The following is a 19917-nucleotide window of genomic DNA, read 5'->3' as shown; positions in this document are numbered from 1 at the left end:
AGCTTTCTTCACAGTCCAACTCTCACATCCATACATGACTACTGGAAAAACCATAGCCTTGACTAGACGGATCTTTGTCAGCAAAGTAATGTCTCTGCTTTTTAATATGCTATCTAGGTTGGTCACAACTTTCCTTCCAAGGAGTAAGTGTCTTTTAATTTCATGGCTTCAATTACCATCTGCAGTGATTTTGGGGCTCCCAAAAATAAAGTCTGACACTGTTTCTACTGTTTCCCCATCTATTTCCCATGAAGTGATGGGACTGGATGCCATGATCGTAGTTTTCTGAATATTGAGCTTTAAGCCAACTTTTTCACTCTCCTGTCTCACTTTCATCAAGAGGCTTTTTAGTTCCTCTTCACTTTCTGACATAAGGGTGGTGTCATCTGCATATCTGAGGTTATTGATATTTCTCCCGGCAATCTTGATTCCAGCTTGTGTTTCTTCCAGCCCAGCGTTTCTCATGATGTACTCTGCATATAAGTTAAATAAGCAGGGTGACAATATACAGCCTTGGCGTACTCCTATTCCTATTTGGAACCAGTCTGTTGTTCCATGTCCAGTTCTAACTGTTCCTTCCTGACCTGCATACAGGTTTCTCAAGAGGCAGGTCAGGTGGTCTGGTATTCTCATCTCTTGAAGAATTTTCCACAGTTTATTGTGATCCACACAGTCAAAGGCTTTGGCATAGTCAATAAAGCAGAAATAGATGTTTTTCTGGAACTCTCTTGCTTTTTCGATGATCCAGTGCATGTTGGCAATTTGATCTCTGGTTCCTCTGCCTTTTCTAAAACCAGCTTGAATATCTGGAAGTTCACGGTTCACGTATTGCTGAAGCCTGGCTTGGAGAATTTTGAGCATTACTTTACTAGTGTGTGAGATGAGTGCAATTGTGCAGTAGTTTGAGCATTCTTTGGCATTGCCTTTCTTTGGGATTGGAATGAAAACTGACCTTTTCCAGTCTTGTGGCCACTGCTGAGTTTTCCAAAATTGATGGCATATTGAGTGCAGCATTTTCTTCCAGGATTTGAAATAGCTCAACTGGAATCCCATCACCTCCACTAGCTTTGTTCATAGTGATGCTTTCTAAGGCCCACTTGACTTCATATTCCAAGATGTCTGGCTCTAGGTGAGTGATCACACCATCGTGATTATCTGGGTCATGAAAATCTTTTTTGTACAGTTCTTCTGTGTATTCTTGCCACCTCTTCTTAATATCTTCTGCTTCTGTTAGGTCCACACCATTTCTGTCCTTTATTGAGCACATCTTTGCATGAAATGTTCCCTTGTTATCTCTAATTTTCTTGAAGAGATCTCTAGTCTTTCCCATTCTGTTGTTTTCCTATATTTCTTTGTATTGATCGCTGAGGAAGGATTTCTTATCTCTCTTTGCTATTCTTTGAAACTCTGCATTCAAATCTGATCACACGGACCACAGCCTTGTCTAACTCAATGAAACTAAGCCATGCTGTATGAGGCCACCCAAGACGGACGGGTCATGGTGGAGAGGTCTGACAGAATGTGGTCCACTGGAGGAGGGAATGGCAAACCACTTCAGTATTCTTGCCTTGAGAACCCCATGAACAGTATGAAAAGGCAAAATGATAGAACACTGAAAGAGGAACTCCCCAGGTTGGTAGGTCCCCAATATGCGATCAGTGGAGAAATAACTTCAGAAAGAATGAAGGGATGGAGCCAAAGCAAAAACAATACCTAGTTGTGGATGTGACTGGTGATAGAAGCAAGGTCCAATGCTGTAAAAAGCAATATTGCATAGGAACCTGGAATGTTAGGTCCATGAATCAAGGCAAACTGGAAGTGGTCAAACAGGAGATTGCAAGAGTGAACGCTGACATTCTAGGAATCAGCTAACTAAAATGGACTGGAATGGATGAATTTAACTCAGATGACCATTATATCTACTACTGTGGGCAGGAATCCCTTAGAAGAAATGGAGTAGCCATCATGGTCAACAAAAGAGTCCAAAATGCAGTACTTGGATGCAATCTCAAAAATGACAGAATGATCTCTGTTGGTTTCCAAGGCAAACCATTCAATATCACGGTAATCCATGTCTATGCCCCAACCAGTAACGCTGAAGAAGCTGAAGTTGAACGGTTCTACGAAGACCTATAAGACCTTTTAGAACTAACACCTAAAAAAGATGTCCTTTTCATTATAGGGAACTGGAATGCAAAAGTAGGAAGTCAAGAAACACCTGGAGTAACAGGCAAATTTGGCCTTGGAGTACACAATGAAGCAGGGCAAAGGCTAATAGAGTTTTGCCAAGAGAATGCACTGGTCATAGCAAACACCCTCTTCCAACAACACAAGAGAAGACTCTACACGTGGACATCACCAGATGGTCAACACTGAAATCAGATTGATTATATTCTTTGCAGCCAAAGATGGAGAAGCTCTATACAGTCATCAAAAACAAGACCGGGAGCTGACTGTGGCTCAGATCATGAACTCCTTATTGCCAAATTCAGACTGAAATTGAAGAAAGTAGAGAAAACCACTAGACCATTCAGGTATGACCTAAATAAAATCCCTTATGATTATACAGTGCAAGTGAGAAATAGATTTAAGGGACTAGATCTGATAGACAGAATGCCTGATGAACTATGGACGGAGGTTCATGACGCTATACAGCAGACAGGGATCAAGACCATCCCCATGGAAAAGAAATGCAAAATGGCAAAATGCTTGTCTGAGGAGGTCTTACAAATGTTTTCGTTACTCCTAAGTAAATAGGAGTGGAATAGAGGGTCACAGAATAAGTGTAAATGATATACGTAACCATAGTAAAAATTTGGTCACAGACTTTTAATACTATCATATCATACTGTCTCCTTAATTCATTACCATTTGCTCAGCAGATGTATTTGGAGCAGCTTTAGAGCAAGCGAGGACAGTCCTATACCAACAGTATTCTATCTCCCAGTTCCCAACTAGGAGTACACTTTCCCTTTGCAATATCAAGTTTATGATCATCTTTCTATGCTAAAAAACACAAGAAATTTCTGGAATCCATGGCTCCTGAGCCTTGTTGGTCCTTTTCTCCTGTTGTTTGGACAATTAACAGCAGCTAATGGAGCAGAGGTGTTCCCCCCGGGATGGGACGTGCTTCTGCCTAACCAGGCCCTTTAAGTCAAAGAACTCCAAATGAATTACTGGCCAACGTTATTACCTCCTTCACGTCAAAGTCCTGTGAAGTTAGATTATTAGAATGAGGAGGTTTCTTCTGTGATTCTTACCATGAAATCACAGCATTGATCTGTTGTTAAGGAAGTTTGTCATATGTCAGGAGTTAGCAGGGGCAACATCTATTGTAGAGCAGGTTAGGTAAGAATGTGTGGACTCTGGCCTAAATATCTGGGCTGAATCCTGATGCTGCCACTTACCAGCTGTGTGATCTTGGGCAAGTCACATAACCTCTCTGACCTCTGTCCCTCATCTATAAAATGGGGAGAATAATAGCACCTATCTCATAGGTTTGTGGTAAGACTAAATAAGCTAATTTTTAAAGATACTGAAATCAATACCAACTACACAGTAAAAGCCATGTAAGCATAAGTCACTACCATTGCCACCACCATCTACATCCCTGATTTGGGCTGAGGGTTTGAAAATCTTGAACTTATTTATTTGACTTCAGGAAAATACAAACTCTAGAAAACATTAGCTAATGTGGGAAAAAAATGTATTCTGCACCACATTTTTCCTTCCTTTCATCCTGAAAACCTCCTCAAATTTCAAAACAATAAATGAAAACTTGCAATCAACTTTTCTTTGTGGATCTTGGTGAGGTTTCTCTGCATCCAGCCCCCCTTTTTTTTTTTTTCTTTTTTTGCAGTTGCTCTAAAGCCTCTAGAGAGGCCCTTCTTGCTGGTTTCACCCCTTCCTTCATCCCCTCCGACTTCTCTAAGCTTACTTCTAAACAACTCAATGGGCCAGAAAATGTGGCGGATCAAAGTGTTTTCGACATCTAGTGGCCAAAGGTGATGACTGCAGGTTTATGGATGACTAACGTAGTTGCCTACTTCCAACAATCTTTAAGCCATGGCTCCCGAATGGAACGTGACTCAGAGCTGGGAAGCCTGCTGAAGGCTGTCTCTGGGCCCTTTTCCCATTCTCTAACCTTTCCTTGACCCCTCCACCTTCACAGACATCACTGGTGTCTGCATTCCTCCCTCGCACTGCTGGTGCTGTTCATTTCTGAATTCCATTTCCTTTCTGGGTTCAAGGATTCCTGAAAAATCCTTTTTTTTTCTCCCATTTCAGCTGCTGAGGTCTGCTTATCTCCAGCACTGATTTATTGTGTGTGTTAGGTAGTTCAGAGGAAGAGACAGCATTTCGATTTTCACCTAGAGCTTTCCATCCAATCATTCACGCGTCCATTCATCCAAATGATCAAGGTCAGCATCCCAGCTGGGCTTTCTCAGCCTCCCACATTTTCCTTTGGTTACTTTTCTACTCCTCTTGAATCACAGAGTACTCTTCCTGCCCTCCATCAAGCCAGATTCCCAGAGTAGTCTCTGAACTGGGTTCCAAAAACCCCATGATTGGAGAACACAGCCCAATGACCCTGAGGTCAAACTCTATGTGATTCAACTGGTAATTCCTGACCCCAAGAATCATGGTGAACTGGACTGCCCAGGGACACTTATGTCAGACAGCCACCACAAGAAAGTTCACCTGGGGACCTCTCTGAAATGAGTCTAACTATTTATGCCCAGAACCCTCTAGATGCTTCCTTTATTTAATTACCTGAAACAGGGGCTTCAGCATGAAAGGCCCTTAGCTCAATGGTCCAGAACAGTCTGCTTAATACTGCCAGTCCAGGAGGTCCCAAATAATATTTAAAATTACCTATTACTTCAGACTTTGCAAATCTCTCTTTTTATTACCCACAAGGAGCATTTCAATTAATCCTTACCCCAATCCTGGGAGGCAGAATAATAATAATAATAGCAGCTAACATTTACTGAACACTTACTACATGCCAGGCCTAGTTCTAAGCACCTCACAGACATTGATTCACTTATTTCTCACAAAACCCCTATGAGGTAGACTATATTCTGACTGCTTTACCAACAAGGAAACCACGACACAGGAATAAAAGGATGCTCTGCACCATGGAGACTCAGGAGACCTGGTTCTGAGACTTGACCCTCCCACCACTTGCTGGGTGGCTGTGTGACAGAGGCTTGACCTCTCTGTGCTGCCTGGCAAAGAACAGAGAGGGTGCTTGCAGAGACCTTGGGAAGCTGTGACTGCAGAGTGGCAGGCTGCCAGCAGTGTAGGGGTGGAGAAGGGAGCAGAGGAGGATGCAGGAGTTCAGTCAAGTCACTGGGACACAGTCTTCAACCTGGGATCTCTGGAGGGGCCTCAGAGACACCCAGAAGCTTACTGCCAGATGGGAGTTCACTTTCCAGCCCTTGAGATCCTATCAGGGACAGCTTTTCAGAAGAAGTCTAGCATAGGTTGAGAAGTACTAGGTAGGGTCATGTAAGTGGAGACCACTATTCTTGGCCCCAAATCAGTTTCATAGGTTCTCAGAGACGCTCCAGAAACTGTGGTGTATTATCCTGTCACTGAAGGAGACTGAGGCCCAGAAATGGCAAGTTTGTGGTCTAAGTCATATAGCAAGCCAGATGGCCAGGCTGTCAGTATTTCCTCTTCTGGTGATCATGCTGCCTTTGCTGTGCACACTGTGCCTCTTGCATCTTCCCAAAGCCTCAGATCATGAAAACAGGAAACTATTATCTTCACAGTTCTTCAAATCTAGATTTAGATGCAAAAGAAGGCAAAGGCAATCTGGGAGTTCACATCATTAATAAAGGGACAGGCTGGGGGAGGATAAGGATCAGTTTTTAGAAAAAAAGGTTCTCAACAATGCAATTCTGTGTATGTGTCCTCCATCTGACAGGAAGGGCCATCCCTGGGCCATGCAAGAGTTGTAAAGGAAGTGAGACCCCGGATGAGGGCACGACAAAGACATCCTTCAGGAAAAGAGAAGTACCCAAACTTCAGCCCCACCACCCACATTCTGTGTAGTCTACGTTCTCCGTAAAACTTCTAATCACTGTCTTATTCATTTTGCACATTTATAAATTGTCTCACCCAACTCAAGTGCAAAGTCCATAAGGGCCAGGACATTGTCCATGATCATAATCCCTGTATTAGAGCAGAGATTGGTACCCAGCAAGTATCAGTATATATTTGCATGAATAAATGAATGACAGCTAGATGGCTGGCTGGATAAAGTGGCGACTGGATAGGTAGATAGGTGGGTGTGTGTAAGAATGCATGGAAAGATGGATAGATGGGTGGTAGGTGGATGAATGGATGGATGGATGGATGGATAAATAGATGGGTGAGTAGGTGGAAGGATGGGATGGACAGAAGATAAAATAGAGTTCTATCGCCTTTGCTCTAATGAATATATAATCTTTGGGGGTAGGGCAACAGCTACACCTTCAATTGTTAAATATTTATTGAACAGCTCATGATGCACCTGGTATTGCAGACGGACCTATACGAGGAAACGCTACAATGTAGAAGACAGAGACAGTCTCACTGAATACACACTCTAGTAGGGAGACAAACAATTATGCAAGTTTATCACAGCATATGAGAAGTGCTATGATGAGGGGAGTAAGGGCTGCTAAAGAAAGGCTTCTTAGAGGAGAAGTGATATCTAAACTAAACCTTGAAGGAAGAGCAGCTGTCAGATGGGTGAATAGGGTGTGGAGTGGGGGAGGATTGTTCCAAAGGGAGCAACGTCAGCATTAAGCCCAGTAGAAACATGAGCCAAACAGGTTTGAGGAACAGCTTACAGGTAGAAGAACACCAGGTACTTGTTTGAAAATCAGCCAACGGAGCCACTTTCTTTTCCTCCCCGAGCTTCTCTCCCTCAGCAGACATCTGCTGTTTCTCTCTGTCTAGGATCAGCCAGTCCTCCTCCTTCTGGAACGGCTTCCTGATTTTCTTTGAGGAAATCCCCCAAATTCCCTTCCACCATTCTCAGCCCATGTGGTTCAAGGGAAACCGACACTACCCTCCAATCCTTGCATGTGGACAGGAGACCCAGACCTGACCTGTCAGTAAACATGATGTTAATCTGGCTGCAGTGATGGGACCCCAGCTGGGCCAGTTAGAAACAGCCCTGGGGCTCTGCATGAGACAAGGGGAAGGGAGTGTTTGCTGTCCACTAGAGGGTGCTGAGCTGATAGGAAGTGAGCCTGTGGGGGGCGGAGATGGGGGGATGGACGTGGGCCAACTTTATCACCACAGCAGAGAAGCCTCCTGTAGAGAAAAACAACATCAAATGAGGGACAGGATGGGTGGAAGGAAGGAAAGAAGGAAGGGAGGGGGAAAGAGAGACAGAAAAGAAGAAAAAGTGAGGGAGGGAATAAGATAAAATGGAGAAGATGTTCTGCTGCCTTTGCTCTGGTGGGTATACTGGGGGGGTGGTGGGCAGCTACACTTCCAATCATTAAGTATTTATTGAACAATTTATTATGTGCAGGCACTATATACCAGGTGCTGCAAATTCTACTGTGTGGAAGACAGACAGGGTCTCTGCTCTTAGATTACACACTCTGCTGGGGAGAAAGACAATGTAATTAATGTGTCAGCCTCCGAGATTCAATAAGTTGCCATTTTTACACATGTCAGATTGTCCTGGTTTTCTGTCTCTTGGTCCTGAATGAGTCCCAGAAGGCGGACTTCCTTCCCCACTAGGTTTCCCACTACCCAGATCAACCCTGGTCCCTACTGGCCAGACTTAGTGTCTGACTCACACTGACTGGCTGAACAGGGGCTACTCATCTCGTGACCTGGCTTCCTGCTTCTGTGCTTCCCTCTCCACCCAGGAAAGCCCACTGTCATTCAGCTCCAATCCAAAACCATCTCTCCTCTGCTCACATTGCATCCATATCACTGCTGACACCTTCACATGGCGAAGCCATGACCCATCCTCTGGACACACGGATCATCAGTAAACATCAGCTGTGTGAAGGAATGTCTCCATGGGAGAGCTGAGAGGAGCAGGGAGGTGGTCTAGAGGGAAACCTTATTGCCCTCATTCTTCTAAGGACCACTGCCAGCCCTAGGTGACACTGGGCACATGCCTGGCCAGCAGGCTGTGACAGTCCGGCAGGGCCTGCCCTGCCCTGAATCGGAGCCATGCCCTGGTCTCCCTCCCAGGACAGCATGAAGAGACAAGCCTGAGAGGAACCTCAGAGTTCCTCTAGCTTCCTGCCTTCATCCTTCAGATGTGGAATCGAGGACCAAGGCCCAGCTAACTTGCACTGCGTCAGGGTTTCCCAAAGTGTGCAATGGGAACCGCTTATTTGTGTTAGAGAAGTGATTTCAGGTGTTACAGACGTGATTTCAGGTGTTACAGACATGCTATTAACTCTTTTCAGTTCTCTTGGAACCCTTCTGATTATATTAGGGGGAAAAACTCAGCTCAGTGCTCTCATATCTAATGCCTGCCTTGAAGGCAGCAGCAAGAATTAATATTGGAAGAGATAGTTAGGGAGTTTGGGATGGGCATGTACACACTGCTATATTTAAGATGGATAACCAACAAGGACCTACCGAATAGCACAGGGAAATCTGCTCAGTGTTATGTGGCAGCCTGGATGGGAGGGGAGTTTGGGGAAGAATGGATACATGTATAGGTATGGTTGAGTCCCTTTGTTGTTCATCTGAAATTATCTCAACATTGCTGATCACTATACTACAATATAAAATAAAAAGTTTTTAAAAAAGAATTAACATTGTTTTTCTCCATTTAGCTAATGGAAACCTTCTGTTATGCCAGTTTGTTTTCATTCACTAATGTGAAGTGTCATTTCCTTCCAAAATAAATATATATAAGTGCGTGTGTGCGTGTGTGTGTGTGTGTGCACGTGTGCATGTGTGCATGTGCTCGGCACTCAGTCATGTCTGATTCTTTGCGGTCCCATGGACTATAGCCTGCCAGGCTTCTCTGTCCATGGAATTTTCCAGGCAAGAATACTGGAGAGGGTTGCCACTTTTTTAATATATGTGTTTATGTAAGTAATTTTTGTGAGTAGACTTGGAGCAGGCCCTGCCACTCCCCCACTGGGTGACCTTGGGCTGGCTCCCTGGCCTCTCTGTGCCTCACACCGCTTGTCTCTAAAATGGGGCGGTAACAGCACCACCTACCTCAAAAGTGCACTGAGGATGAAAAGAATTAAGACACTGGCCACTGAGACCCATTTCTGGCATGTGATAAGTACCATGTAAGAGTGGAGGCTCTAACCACGAGTCAAATGAAACAATCTCCAAAACATAACTATAAAAGCAAGATGCAGAACAGTAGGCCCAGCTGGTGTCCCTTGTGCAGGATACGTGCGTCCATGTACCTTGGTGATGAATTAAATATCTCTCCAAGGAGTCACCCGCTGAACTAGAAACTAATAACTGGGCATGTATGGGAGGAGAGGGACAGGCGGGTAACAGGAGACTTGTCATTTGGTACCTTTTTGTACTGTTTAACTATCAGGGATTTTTTCCATAATGCATGCATTATCTATCTCTAACTTTAAATATTCAACAATTCTTAACAAATGGTCTCTCTGGCTCGAGTATGGAGGATTGGAGGATGAGAGTTGGGAGAGCAATCAGGAGGTGGTTGAACTTTTTTAGGCAAAATATTCTCTGAGCTTGAGCTAGCTAGCTTGAGCTAGCCTAGTGGTGCTGTAGGCAGGAGGAGAGAGGGAAGAAAAAATGAAAAATATTTATGCTTCACTTTCATAAACACACTGATTTAGCACTGATATTTGCCAGGCATTGTGCTATGCTCTATGCCACTCACTCATGGATTCCAGAGGATGAGGTGGTGAATCCCCATATTCTAGGGGGCTGAGACTCAAAGGGTTTGATGAGTGCCAGGGCCTGGAACCCAGGTCCATTTGGTTCTAAAAACCTGTATTCTTTCCATTACACACGGCTGCTTCTCCACAAATTAATTACAACAGGCAGAGGTGTTTTTTGTTTTTTTTTTCCAAGAATTGATTTAAAGAAAACTATTAAGTAAATGGCACAGGGCCCAATGGCATGATGAAAGCACGGTGGTTATACTTCAGTGATGACAGATGTCAGCCAAAAAAGACACACAGTGAAGCTGGCATGGAGCTGGGGCCAAAACCCACGTTGCGGGACCCCATCTCAAGCTCTCTCTACTATTGCATCCTTGAGAATGGTCATCAATAGGGAGACAGGGAGACGCCACTGCAAAAATGTATCTGAGGGCCCAGAGTTGATTTCACATGCCTAAGCCCAGTGCAAATCAAATCCAAGATGGAGTAAGTAAAAGGTAGAGCCCATCTGTTACTCCAATCAGTGTCCACTTGTCACCAGCAGTGGGCTCGTGTGGATGCTCCTCAGGGCCCCTCCACATTGCCCTGAACCAAGTCTCAGGGCCCCGCTAGCAGTGCTGAGCTGGGAAGCCAGGCCCAGCAGCACTGCCTAGGGGAGCCTCAAGCAGAGCTCCTGAGCCCGGAGGAGGGGCCAGATGGCAGATGCTACAAAGACTGTTAGTACAAAGCACAACAGGTGCATTTTGTGATGTAGAACTGTTGAAAATCTGACCATATTTTTAGCTGAACAACAAAAACAGAATGTGTTGTTTCTGTTTTGTTTTGGCTTTGCTTCTTCCAGAAGGACTGGCACACTGCCCACATTCTCGACCTCTGACCTTCTTTCCTCCCAAGCTAATACATGATGAACAAGAGCCATATTGCGTCAGGCTGATGGGAGTCTAGGGGAAAAGAGGTGAGGTGTGACGTGGGGTATGCATGTGTGTGTGTGCACGCCCTGGCATGTTTTAGAAAGAAGGGCACCTCTAGGTGATGAGGACTAGGCAGAGGGAAGCCTTGTCAAGTGAATGAATGAATGAACCAATGAACAAATGAACTAACAAAATGCCCAGCCCTGCAGTCTTCTCTGTGTCCCTCCTGATCCCAGATGGGGACAAGTCTTTTCCCTAAAGTGGGAGATGGATGACCTTAAGCATTCATCTCTATCATCATTATGCCCTTACCACCTCTTCTATAAAACATTACTAGAAAAAACGTGGGACTTCCTGGACAATCCTTTCTCTACATCATTTCCTTTTTAGTTCCTGTGGTCATGACTCGGGCTGGGGGAGGAGGGAACATCTAAAGGCTTACATAACCAGGCATGGTAACCAGAAAGAAATCCCCAATAACAAAGTGTGGAACTGGGGTCTAGAGTGCCCTCAGTAGCGGGGTTCTTCGGTGGATTGTTTACGAAGATGGCCACAGCAGTGGCTCGATGGCCTCAGGGAGATCACTTTGCATTGGCACTTCAGAAGCAGTTTACTTTTCCATCCTACAACTGTGGACTTGGCTGTGCGACTTGATTTGGGCAATGAGCTGTCAGTGCATGTGACACAAAGGCTTGAAACCCCACTGGTATTTTCCCATTTGGAGCTCTTTTTTTCGATTGGTCAGGAAATTGTAGCCATATCAGTGGCTCCAGTGGAACCCAGCCCAAATCACCAACCCACAGAATCATGAGCAAATAAAATAGTTGTCATTTTCAGACACTGAGTTTTGACATAACTTGTTACACAGTCATTGATAACTGATAAAGCCTTAAGCAAGGCTTTATTTCTCTGTGCCTCAGTTTCTTTATCTGTAAAATACGTGTTAATTAAATGATACATATAAAGTATCTAAAAGTGTGAAATACATTCTGGCCATGGTTGTTGTTACTATCCTTGTTTTGACAATAAGGAAAATGAGGTCCAAGGATGATATTTGACTTGGCCGAGCTGGGAGGTAGTGCAGCAGAAATTCAAACCCACCTCCCCCTGTAATGTTTGCTCTGCTATGATCCTATTTTGTCTCCCCTACTGAGAATTCCTTTTCTCTTCCTCTCTCCCCCTCTGCTTTGCTAATTCCTACCATCCAAAGGCACTGGGCTCAGAACTCACCCTAGATTTCAGTAACCCACTGGGAGCCAGCCCTTCACCTTCTGAATCCTCAGTGAGTCCTCACTCAGCCAATCTGTACCGACTGCCTTCTAGGTGGCAGCACCACCCTCGAGGACAGCAGTGGGGACACTGCAGAGAACCTGGTGCCACCCCCGGGGACCCACAGACCAGGCACCCTTCCTCCAAGTCCACATATCCAGCACACGCTAGGCTCTGACTGAGGTGGTGATATCACCAGTTCACAAGTTTACTCTCATCTTCCTGTGCAGGTTCTAAACTCCTTGCAGAAAAAGTCAGTTTCTTTCATTATGCACAGATCCCTCCTTCCACCCTTCAATAAGTACCCTGGGAATAACAGGGATGTATAAGACACTTCAAAGACCAACTCTTGAAATGTTCACAGCCTGCTGCTATGCCTCCTGTGGTGCTAAGACCATAGACGGCAGTCTCAAATATCTGAACTTAAGTGAATTTCTGTCAACTACTGAAAACAGTGCAGACAACAAATGACCTGATGGGGGTGGGGGTGCTGTGGGCACTGCCATGTTCTCACTTTTCTGCAGCAAGTGGCAAAAGGAGAGAGTAGGGAGGAGCTGACCCTTCCTTCCCCACCAGTTCTGAGGCCATGGACAGGCAGCTGGGAGATGGAAAGAGGGACCAACCTGCCCACCTGGCCTGTCCGTCTAATGCCGGGGGGATGCACTTCTGTCCAGCCACCCTGCCCCACGGCCAACAGGGACACACGTGTGTAGGCACCGGCATCACCCTCTTGGTCCCTAACAACTGCCTGCCCTATCCAGCCCACAAACTGGAGAAAGCTTTGGCAATACAACCCGAGTTTCACTGAGAGCTGAAGTAACCTGCCCAAGACACAACAGCTGGGTTCGATCTGAGTCTTTGGTCCTCAAGTGTAGTGCTTCTCACCAAGATCTGACTCCAGGGAGTGTATATGCCAACTGAACAGACAGGGCAGAGAACTTCAAGATAACACAAGGAGAGTTTTAAAACAGCCACAGGAATCTGAGGCCCAGAGGTGATGGCTTTCTTAAGGTGGTAGAGCTTGGTCTGGGTTTGAAAACCGAGTATGACACAAGTAAGTATAAGAGGAAAGAGGGCAGCTGTAGGCAGGGGGAATAACAGGGGTGAAGGAGCCAAGGTGGGGGGAATTGGAGGTGAACAGAGAGCACCCAGGAGGGGAGCCCAGCTGAAGCCCAGAGGAAAGCTTCGAGATCTGAGTGGGAGCAGCCAGGGTCCCAAATACAGACCTGGGTGCTGGAACACCGTGGAGGTGAAGGGCCTGAGAAACAGGAAAAGGTCCTGGGTGGAGAACAAACCCTCTGCAGAGAAATATTTCATCTGGTTTCCGGTCTTGCCCCTTTGTCACCATGCTTCCCCACCGCAGGAACGCACAGCCTGCCTCACCCTCACACCCTCCAGGGAGGTGGAGACAGAGTGTAGGAGAACTGTGGGCTCCGACACACTGGGCCTCTGGGTTCTCTTTCTTCTGGGTGTTCGTCACATATCTTCCCTTTCATTCTTACCAGGGGCTATAATAAGCAAGCATTATTATTTCTGTCTAACAGCTGGATTTGAAGCCAGGTGTCTGGCTCCAGAGTCTGTGCTATAAACCATGAGGTGATTCTCCCCCACAATCTCAGCTGCCTCAAAGTCAAGTCATGTTCTCTCCATCAGCTGTGCCTCCTTTCACCCAAAGCAATGATCTAATTAAAAACTGTCAGGGCTCAAATTTTTCTCCTTAACTTGGAATCATAGAAATATGTGTTTCGACGTTGGTAGACCAACCACTAGGAAGTCTCACTCCCATTTTTCTGATTGGGAGACTGAGGCCCAGAAGAGGAAATACCTGGCCCAAAGTCTCATAGCTTGTTGGAGTCTGAGGCAGGACTTCCTACCTGAAGTCCAGGCTCTTGGGCAAAGGCTCTTAGCCCCTGAGGGGTCCACCAGCTACTGATCACACAAGATGTGGACTGAGAAAGATAATATCAATGAGAGGGGCCTTCTCACAGCCTGCTCTTGGTCCTCTCATACCAGGAATTTTCAAATATAATTTTAGCCTCAGAATCCTCCCCTTTTAATGAGACACTAGATAAGGAATCTCCACATACTTAAAACATAACAGTCTGATTTCAGCCTGGTGGCCTCAGGGGTGGAAGGCCTGTGGTTCTGTCTGCTGGGCCTCCCCACCCCTGGGGCTGTCCCTGGGGCTCTCACTCCTCCCCAAGGAAGCCCGTGGCCCCGCAAAGCACAGGCTGTAACTTCCAGCACCATTAACCAGTGTGCTTGTGTTCCCCATTCCCTCACCTTCTTGGATTCTAACACCCATCCCAAACTCAGTTAGATCTCAAACCCAAGCAGGCAGCAAGGTTAGTTCTGGGCCAAATGGTGCACATTCTGAAACTATTACCCTGAGATGGCAAGGCATGCTTATCAACCCCACCCCAGCCTCATGTGATCCTCTGAATAGTGCTCCATTTTGCAGATGAGAATACTGAGACCCAGATGAGCTCCACACCCCACAGTTAGTAAGGAGTGGGCCTCGGCTTCTGCCTGTCCTACCTGAGCCTGGCTCTCCCCATCTCAGCTTGGCATCTTCTGCTTTGAAAGGTAACATGTTCTCATGGCTGGCAGTTAATCTGAATCTCTGTGAACTTTTACAAACTAAATGTGCCCAGGGCCCCTCCCCAGATATTCTCAAACAGAAGCTGGGGCTGTGAGCCATTATATTCTACCCTGATAATCCCGCTGTCACTTGGGCAAAGGACAGAGCAAAAGGGCCCAGGGTTACCCCAGACTGCTGGTCAGCCTCCCTCCAGTGCTGGGCATGGAAGCAAAGGGGGCTCAATCCTAAACAGTAGCGGAACCCGAGGTGAGACTTACTGTGTAGAGCTCGTTGGTGACCTTCAGTAGCTCCTCATGCATTTGCAGGCCAATCTCCTTGCTCTGTAACATGGAAGAACAAATGTCAAAGGGGCAGAAGGACGCTGGCTGCACTGACCAACTTCCTTTTCAACACAGAAAGGGCAGCAATGCTTGGGATCACATGAGAAGGAGTACAGAAATCCACATAAACCTCACTGACCCAGATCTGAATTCTTCAACTCATCACCATGAAACAAATCCACAGAGATAGACTCCTTACAACATGAATTCCTGTACCATGTAAGCTGGGGAACTCTATATATCACCTCCCTACCTTGCTGATTCACAGGGACATCATACTAAAAATTCTGAGGAGCCCCACAGCCAATCAACCTGTTCATCTTTCTATAATCCTGGGTATCCTAAGCTGATGTGGTCAGAATGTGCATCCCTAGCTCAGCATTTCTTAACATCTCATGAGACTGAGATTCCAAAGAACCCAGTTTAACAAATAAGTATCTAGCCTCTCAATTCAGTGAACAGCTCAAGTAAACAGAGAGTCCACTGGAGCATGAGGCCGGGCGTATGGGTTCTAGGCTGGCTGCATCACTGTCAGGGCCCCATGGCCTTGTAACTGAAGTTATTGAATCTATAAGATATTAAAAAAGGAAAAAAAATTTAAAAAGTTGCTTGAACAAAATGAGACAGGTTTTCTTACTGCAGAACTTTCAGAGGCTTTCATCCCCTCATGTGCATGGACTTTCTAAGGCGGGGGGCATATAGGATGCAAGTGTAGTTGACCTCAACCCAAACCACAAGGTGACATATATATTTAATATATTGAGGGACACAAGTCAAAGAACAATGAACAAATAATTTCCAGGTCCTCTCCAGCCTGAAAAGTCCAGGATTCTGTTATTTTGTGTATTATTATTATTATTATTTTATTATTACAGCCAGCCAAGTGTTCTGCATCCAAGGATTCAACCAACTGTGAATTAAAAATCTTTGAAAAAAAAAAAAAATCTAGAGAGTTCCAAAAAGCAAAGCTTCGATTTGCCTTGTACTACCATCTATTTACACATAATTCTATTCACATAGAATTCATAACTATTAACATGGTATTTACATGGTATTAGGTATTATAAGTAATCTAGAGATGATTTACAGTATATGATTTAGACAATGTACATCTTTATATGCAGATACTATGCCATTTTATACAAGGATCTTGAGCATCTTCGGATTTTGGTATCCACCTGGTAGGGGGGAGGGTGCTGATGGTCCTGGAACCAAACTCCCCATATTGCTGGATGACTGCATTGTCATTATTATTTGAGGGGAGGGAAAATGCTCTCCCTGTTTGCCCAGGCCATCATGTGAAACTTCCATGTTGACAAAGGGAGCTCTGCTCCTTGACAGCAGAGCCCTCCTGTCCTTTCTCTCAGCTCCCTTGGCCTCCAGCATGGTCAGCAACTGACTTGCAGAGACCAGCCTTCCTCTAGTTCCTGCACAGATTAGAGCCCTGGACTCTGGGGTCACTAGGAAGGTTCAGCACTAGACACCATGCCTTCCTAGGCTCTGCTTCAGGCCCATCTCATTTCCCTCAGCTTCTAGGCCTGGCAGGGCCAAGAATCACCTCTCCGAAGGCAGCTCTTACAGGTGTCAGATTTCCTAACAGAGAACAAGAGCTCTGGGGCAATTCCAGAGATCTGTTTAGACCTCCTTTCAGCTCTGCTGACTAAAGCAGAAGCTCAGGACTATCTCGGCAGAATTTTCTGTGTAGAGCTCCCAAGGAACCTTCTGTCACATCATGGGCGTCTACAGAGGTACCCAACAAGCTGTTCCCATCTCCTTCCACTCTCCCTGAGTCTCAGCAGCTGCCTCAGTTTCTCCTGCAGCCCCTCCCCCTGACGTTTGCTTCAGACTCTCTGACACCCCTCAATCACCTCCTCTTGGTCTGGCCAACGTCTCTGACACCCAAGACTTCATTTCTTATGTATTTATTTTTATGATATAACTTTTTTGCTAGGTAACAAGTGCACATGGTTAAAGAAACTCTAACAGCCAGCCAAAGTAAAAAGTGAAAAGTAGGTTTTCTGAGTTCCCAGAACCCCACTCCGAAGCACCTACTATTAAAGGTTTCTTCTGATGCCTTCTAGAAACAGTCTATGAATATACACACATACAGCTGGATAGCATATGCTCTTTTTTTAATATAAATGAAAGTAATCTACACAAGCCTTTGCATCTTGCTTTTTTCCACCAAACAATATATCTGACAGATTTTTTTTCCTTGACAGGCCATGTAGCTCTTGCATTCTCCTTTTCTATTAATAATAGCTGCTTGGGGTTCCATACACCAGATATGTCATAACTAATTAACCAGCAGGTTGTTTCCAGTCTCTTAATATTCCAAACAAGTATGCAGGGAACATCTCTGTACTCTGTCACTGTGCACATGGGCAGGGACCCTGGTCAGATAAATTTCTAGAAGCAGCTCTATTGGGAAGAGTCTGGCCTTCTCAGCTCTGCCTCAGCCAGCTTCCCACACACTGCTGACTTCAGCTCCCACTTCTCGGTGATTGGCAGCCATGTCATCACCTCCATGGCCCTCTCTTGGGCTCTGTCTGCACAACCCAAAAGACCCTATCTTCAGCTGTTGCAAACAGTATCATTTAGATGACCCCCTCATCACATCAAATTCAAATTATCCAAAAGAAAATAAGTGACATTTCCTCCATCTCCTCAGGTTCAGTCATTGGGGTAATATCTTCCCAGACATGGTGACTGGAAATTTGGAGCTATCTTTGACACTTTTAAAAAATTCCTCCATCCTCAATCCAACTTGTCACCACATCCTACCGTCAAACTGCTTGGTACTTTGTTCTCTGCAGCAGACAATGCCGGCTCCCTCGCCAGCATCCATTCTTGCCTCTCCTGCTTCCTAACAGAGCCATGAATTTGGCCCTGTGTTCATCTCTCCAGCCAAGTTCTTTCAAGGACATAGCCTACCCCATCCCAACTCAAGATGGTGCATTCTGTATGAGTTGTTAGTCCAGGGGTGAGTATGTGACAACTGCATGGAAGAGGACTGAGAAGGTTGAGGGGAAAGTTTCAGCTCTTCTACTGAGTGGCAGCAAAAATGCCTGGAGCCTCAGTGGTTATCAGCAGACCTCTTAGGACCAGGAGAGGAAGCAGCTTTGGGTGGCAGAATGAAAACCTAAATCCTAATGACCTCCCAAGAAACTGGTTGAACTGAACCCACAGGCTGTCTCCTGCAGAACTTCTACTTTTGTGGCTTTACTAGTTAAGTCATTTAAAAGCTGGATTTTCTGTCACATGCAGCCCAAAGCAACATACATTTTCCATCACTAGTCCCAGAGCAAGCAATGGCATCACTGCAGGGCCCAGATTCCTAAGGCTGCCCCTCAACAAAGTCCTGACCCTAGCCCCTGATTCCTCATGCCCGTCACAGTGTCATTTCCTAGAAGAGTATTTTACTGTGTTCCTCCAAAGCCGCCTCAATGCCTACAGGATCGAGACCCAGATCTTTAGCTTGACTTTGAAGGCTCTACGTGACTAGCATAGGTCTGGTTACTACTAGGTGGTGTGCTTGTGTGCTAAGTGGCTTCAGTCGTGTCTGACTCTTTGCGACCCCGTGGATCGTAGCCCACCAGGCTCCTCTGTCCATGGGATTTCCCAGACAAGAACACTGGATTGGGTTGCCATGACCTACTCCAGGGGACCTTCCTGACCCAGGGATCAAACTTGCATCTGCTGCATCTCCTGCACTGGCAGACAGGTCCTTTACCATTAACGCCACCTGGGAAGCCTAGTTCCTAGGTGGAGAGGGCTCAAATTCAGAGCCAGAGTGATGGGGATTGGACATAGGATGTTAAAAACCATTTAATCTCTCAGCACCTCTGCTTCTTCGCCTGTAAAAGGAGTGCCTGTTACTATCCTTCTTTGCACTTATAATGGGAAGTATGATCTTGTTTGTCTACTTGTTTATGCATTTGCCACTTGTATTCCCCATTTGAAGGTAAACCCCATGGGGTCAAAGAGACTTTCTCTCTGATGGTGGATGCTCAGATCCCCTCCTTGCTGGGACCGCTGGCAGCAGACAGCCCCCCGCTGAGAGCATGCTTCAGTGATGGCATCAGAGGGTGTGGTGACAAACCCTCCAAAGACTGACGCCTCATCCAAAGATATGGGGCATAGAAACCAATCTCTCCTGTCTCAACCTGGACAGCTTTAAAGGGTCGTTCTATCTTGAGAACTCCTTGTAGGGCCGGCTAAGACCTTGAGTAAGACTGCCTGCATCACAGCTTGACTTCACTCTGCTGCCTCCTCCACCCTTTCTAGGGGTGGATCCCAAGTATCTCCCTAATCATTCTGCTGTTAAATTTAGGCCTCAGAATCAGTTTCCCGGTACCCAGCTTGCAGTGTCTCACTTTCCCACTCTTCCCGTGATGCCACAGAGCCTGTCACCCAGTGGGTGCTCATTAAATACGCTTGCTGAGTGAACCTATGAATGAATGTAGTGACTATTACTCTAAGCCTTGGTCTCCTTACGCATAAACATGGAATGATGCCATGGGTGTCATGAAGTCCTTGTGAGGCTGGAAAGAGATGACACATATGGCAGCACTGGTATCATACCAGACACAGGTGAAGAGCTTGGGAAATCATGTTGCAGCCTGAATCAATACCCACTGGATGCCAGGGGCAATGTGAGGAGGTTGCCCAGGAAAAGGAATTCAAAATTGAATTTTTTATTAACTCTTCCCAGTTTGGTGGGATCAAGGGTCAAGAACCAAAATGGCATGATGTAGAAAAGGCTGCAAAAGAGTGAAAGAGGTGATATGGGATGAGGGGATAAAGAGGCTGGAGGGACCACCTCACCTTGCATGGGTGGCCAGAGATGGCATTCTAGGCAAGGGCCACAGCCGGAGCAAAGGCATGGAGGCCAGGAACAGGGGAAAGTATGGTTTGCAAAGAGAGAAGCATAACAACAGAAGAACAGGAGG

At 45.9% G+C, this 19917-nt stretch overlaps 1 protein-coding gene across 50 annotated transcripts in view; it reads right to left on the bottom strand.

Annotated features, from left to right (window-relative positions):
* The window catches only part of SRGAP3 (SLIT-ROBO Rho GTPase activating protein 3), a 324141-nt gene that overhangs the window by 71756 nt on the left and 232468 nt on the right, over positions 1–19917 (bottom strand). For all 50 annotated transcript variants that reach the window (XR_014064772.1, XR_014064771.1, XM_081528011.1 and 47 more), the window contains one exon: positions 14903–14965. Coding sequence is in view for 48 of the 50 variants with exons in the window: in XM_081528011.1 (XP_081384137.1) it covers positions 14903–14965 (63 nt within the window). In the remaining 2 variants the exon portion in view is untranslated. The remainder of the gene's footprint in view (positions 1–14902; positions 14966–19917) is intronic.

The sequence above is a fragment of the Giraffa tippelskirchi genome, chromosome 9 (assembly GCF_054371585.1).
Source record: "Giraffa tippelskirchi isolate mGirTip1 chromosome 9, T2T-mGirTip1v1.2.pri, whole genome shotgun sequence".
Classification (NCBI taxonomy): domain Eukaryota; kingdom Metazoa; phylum Chordata; class Mammalia; order Artiodactyla; family Giraffidae; genus Giraffa; species Giraffa tippelskirchi.
Note: the sequence above shows the minus strand (reverse complement) of the source record. Positions and strands in the feature narration are given on the sequence as shown.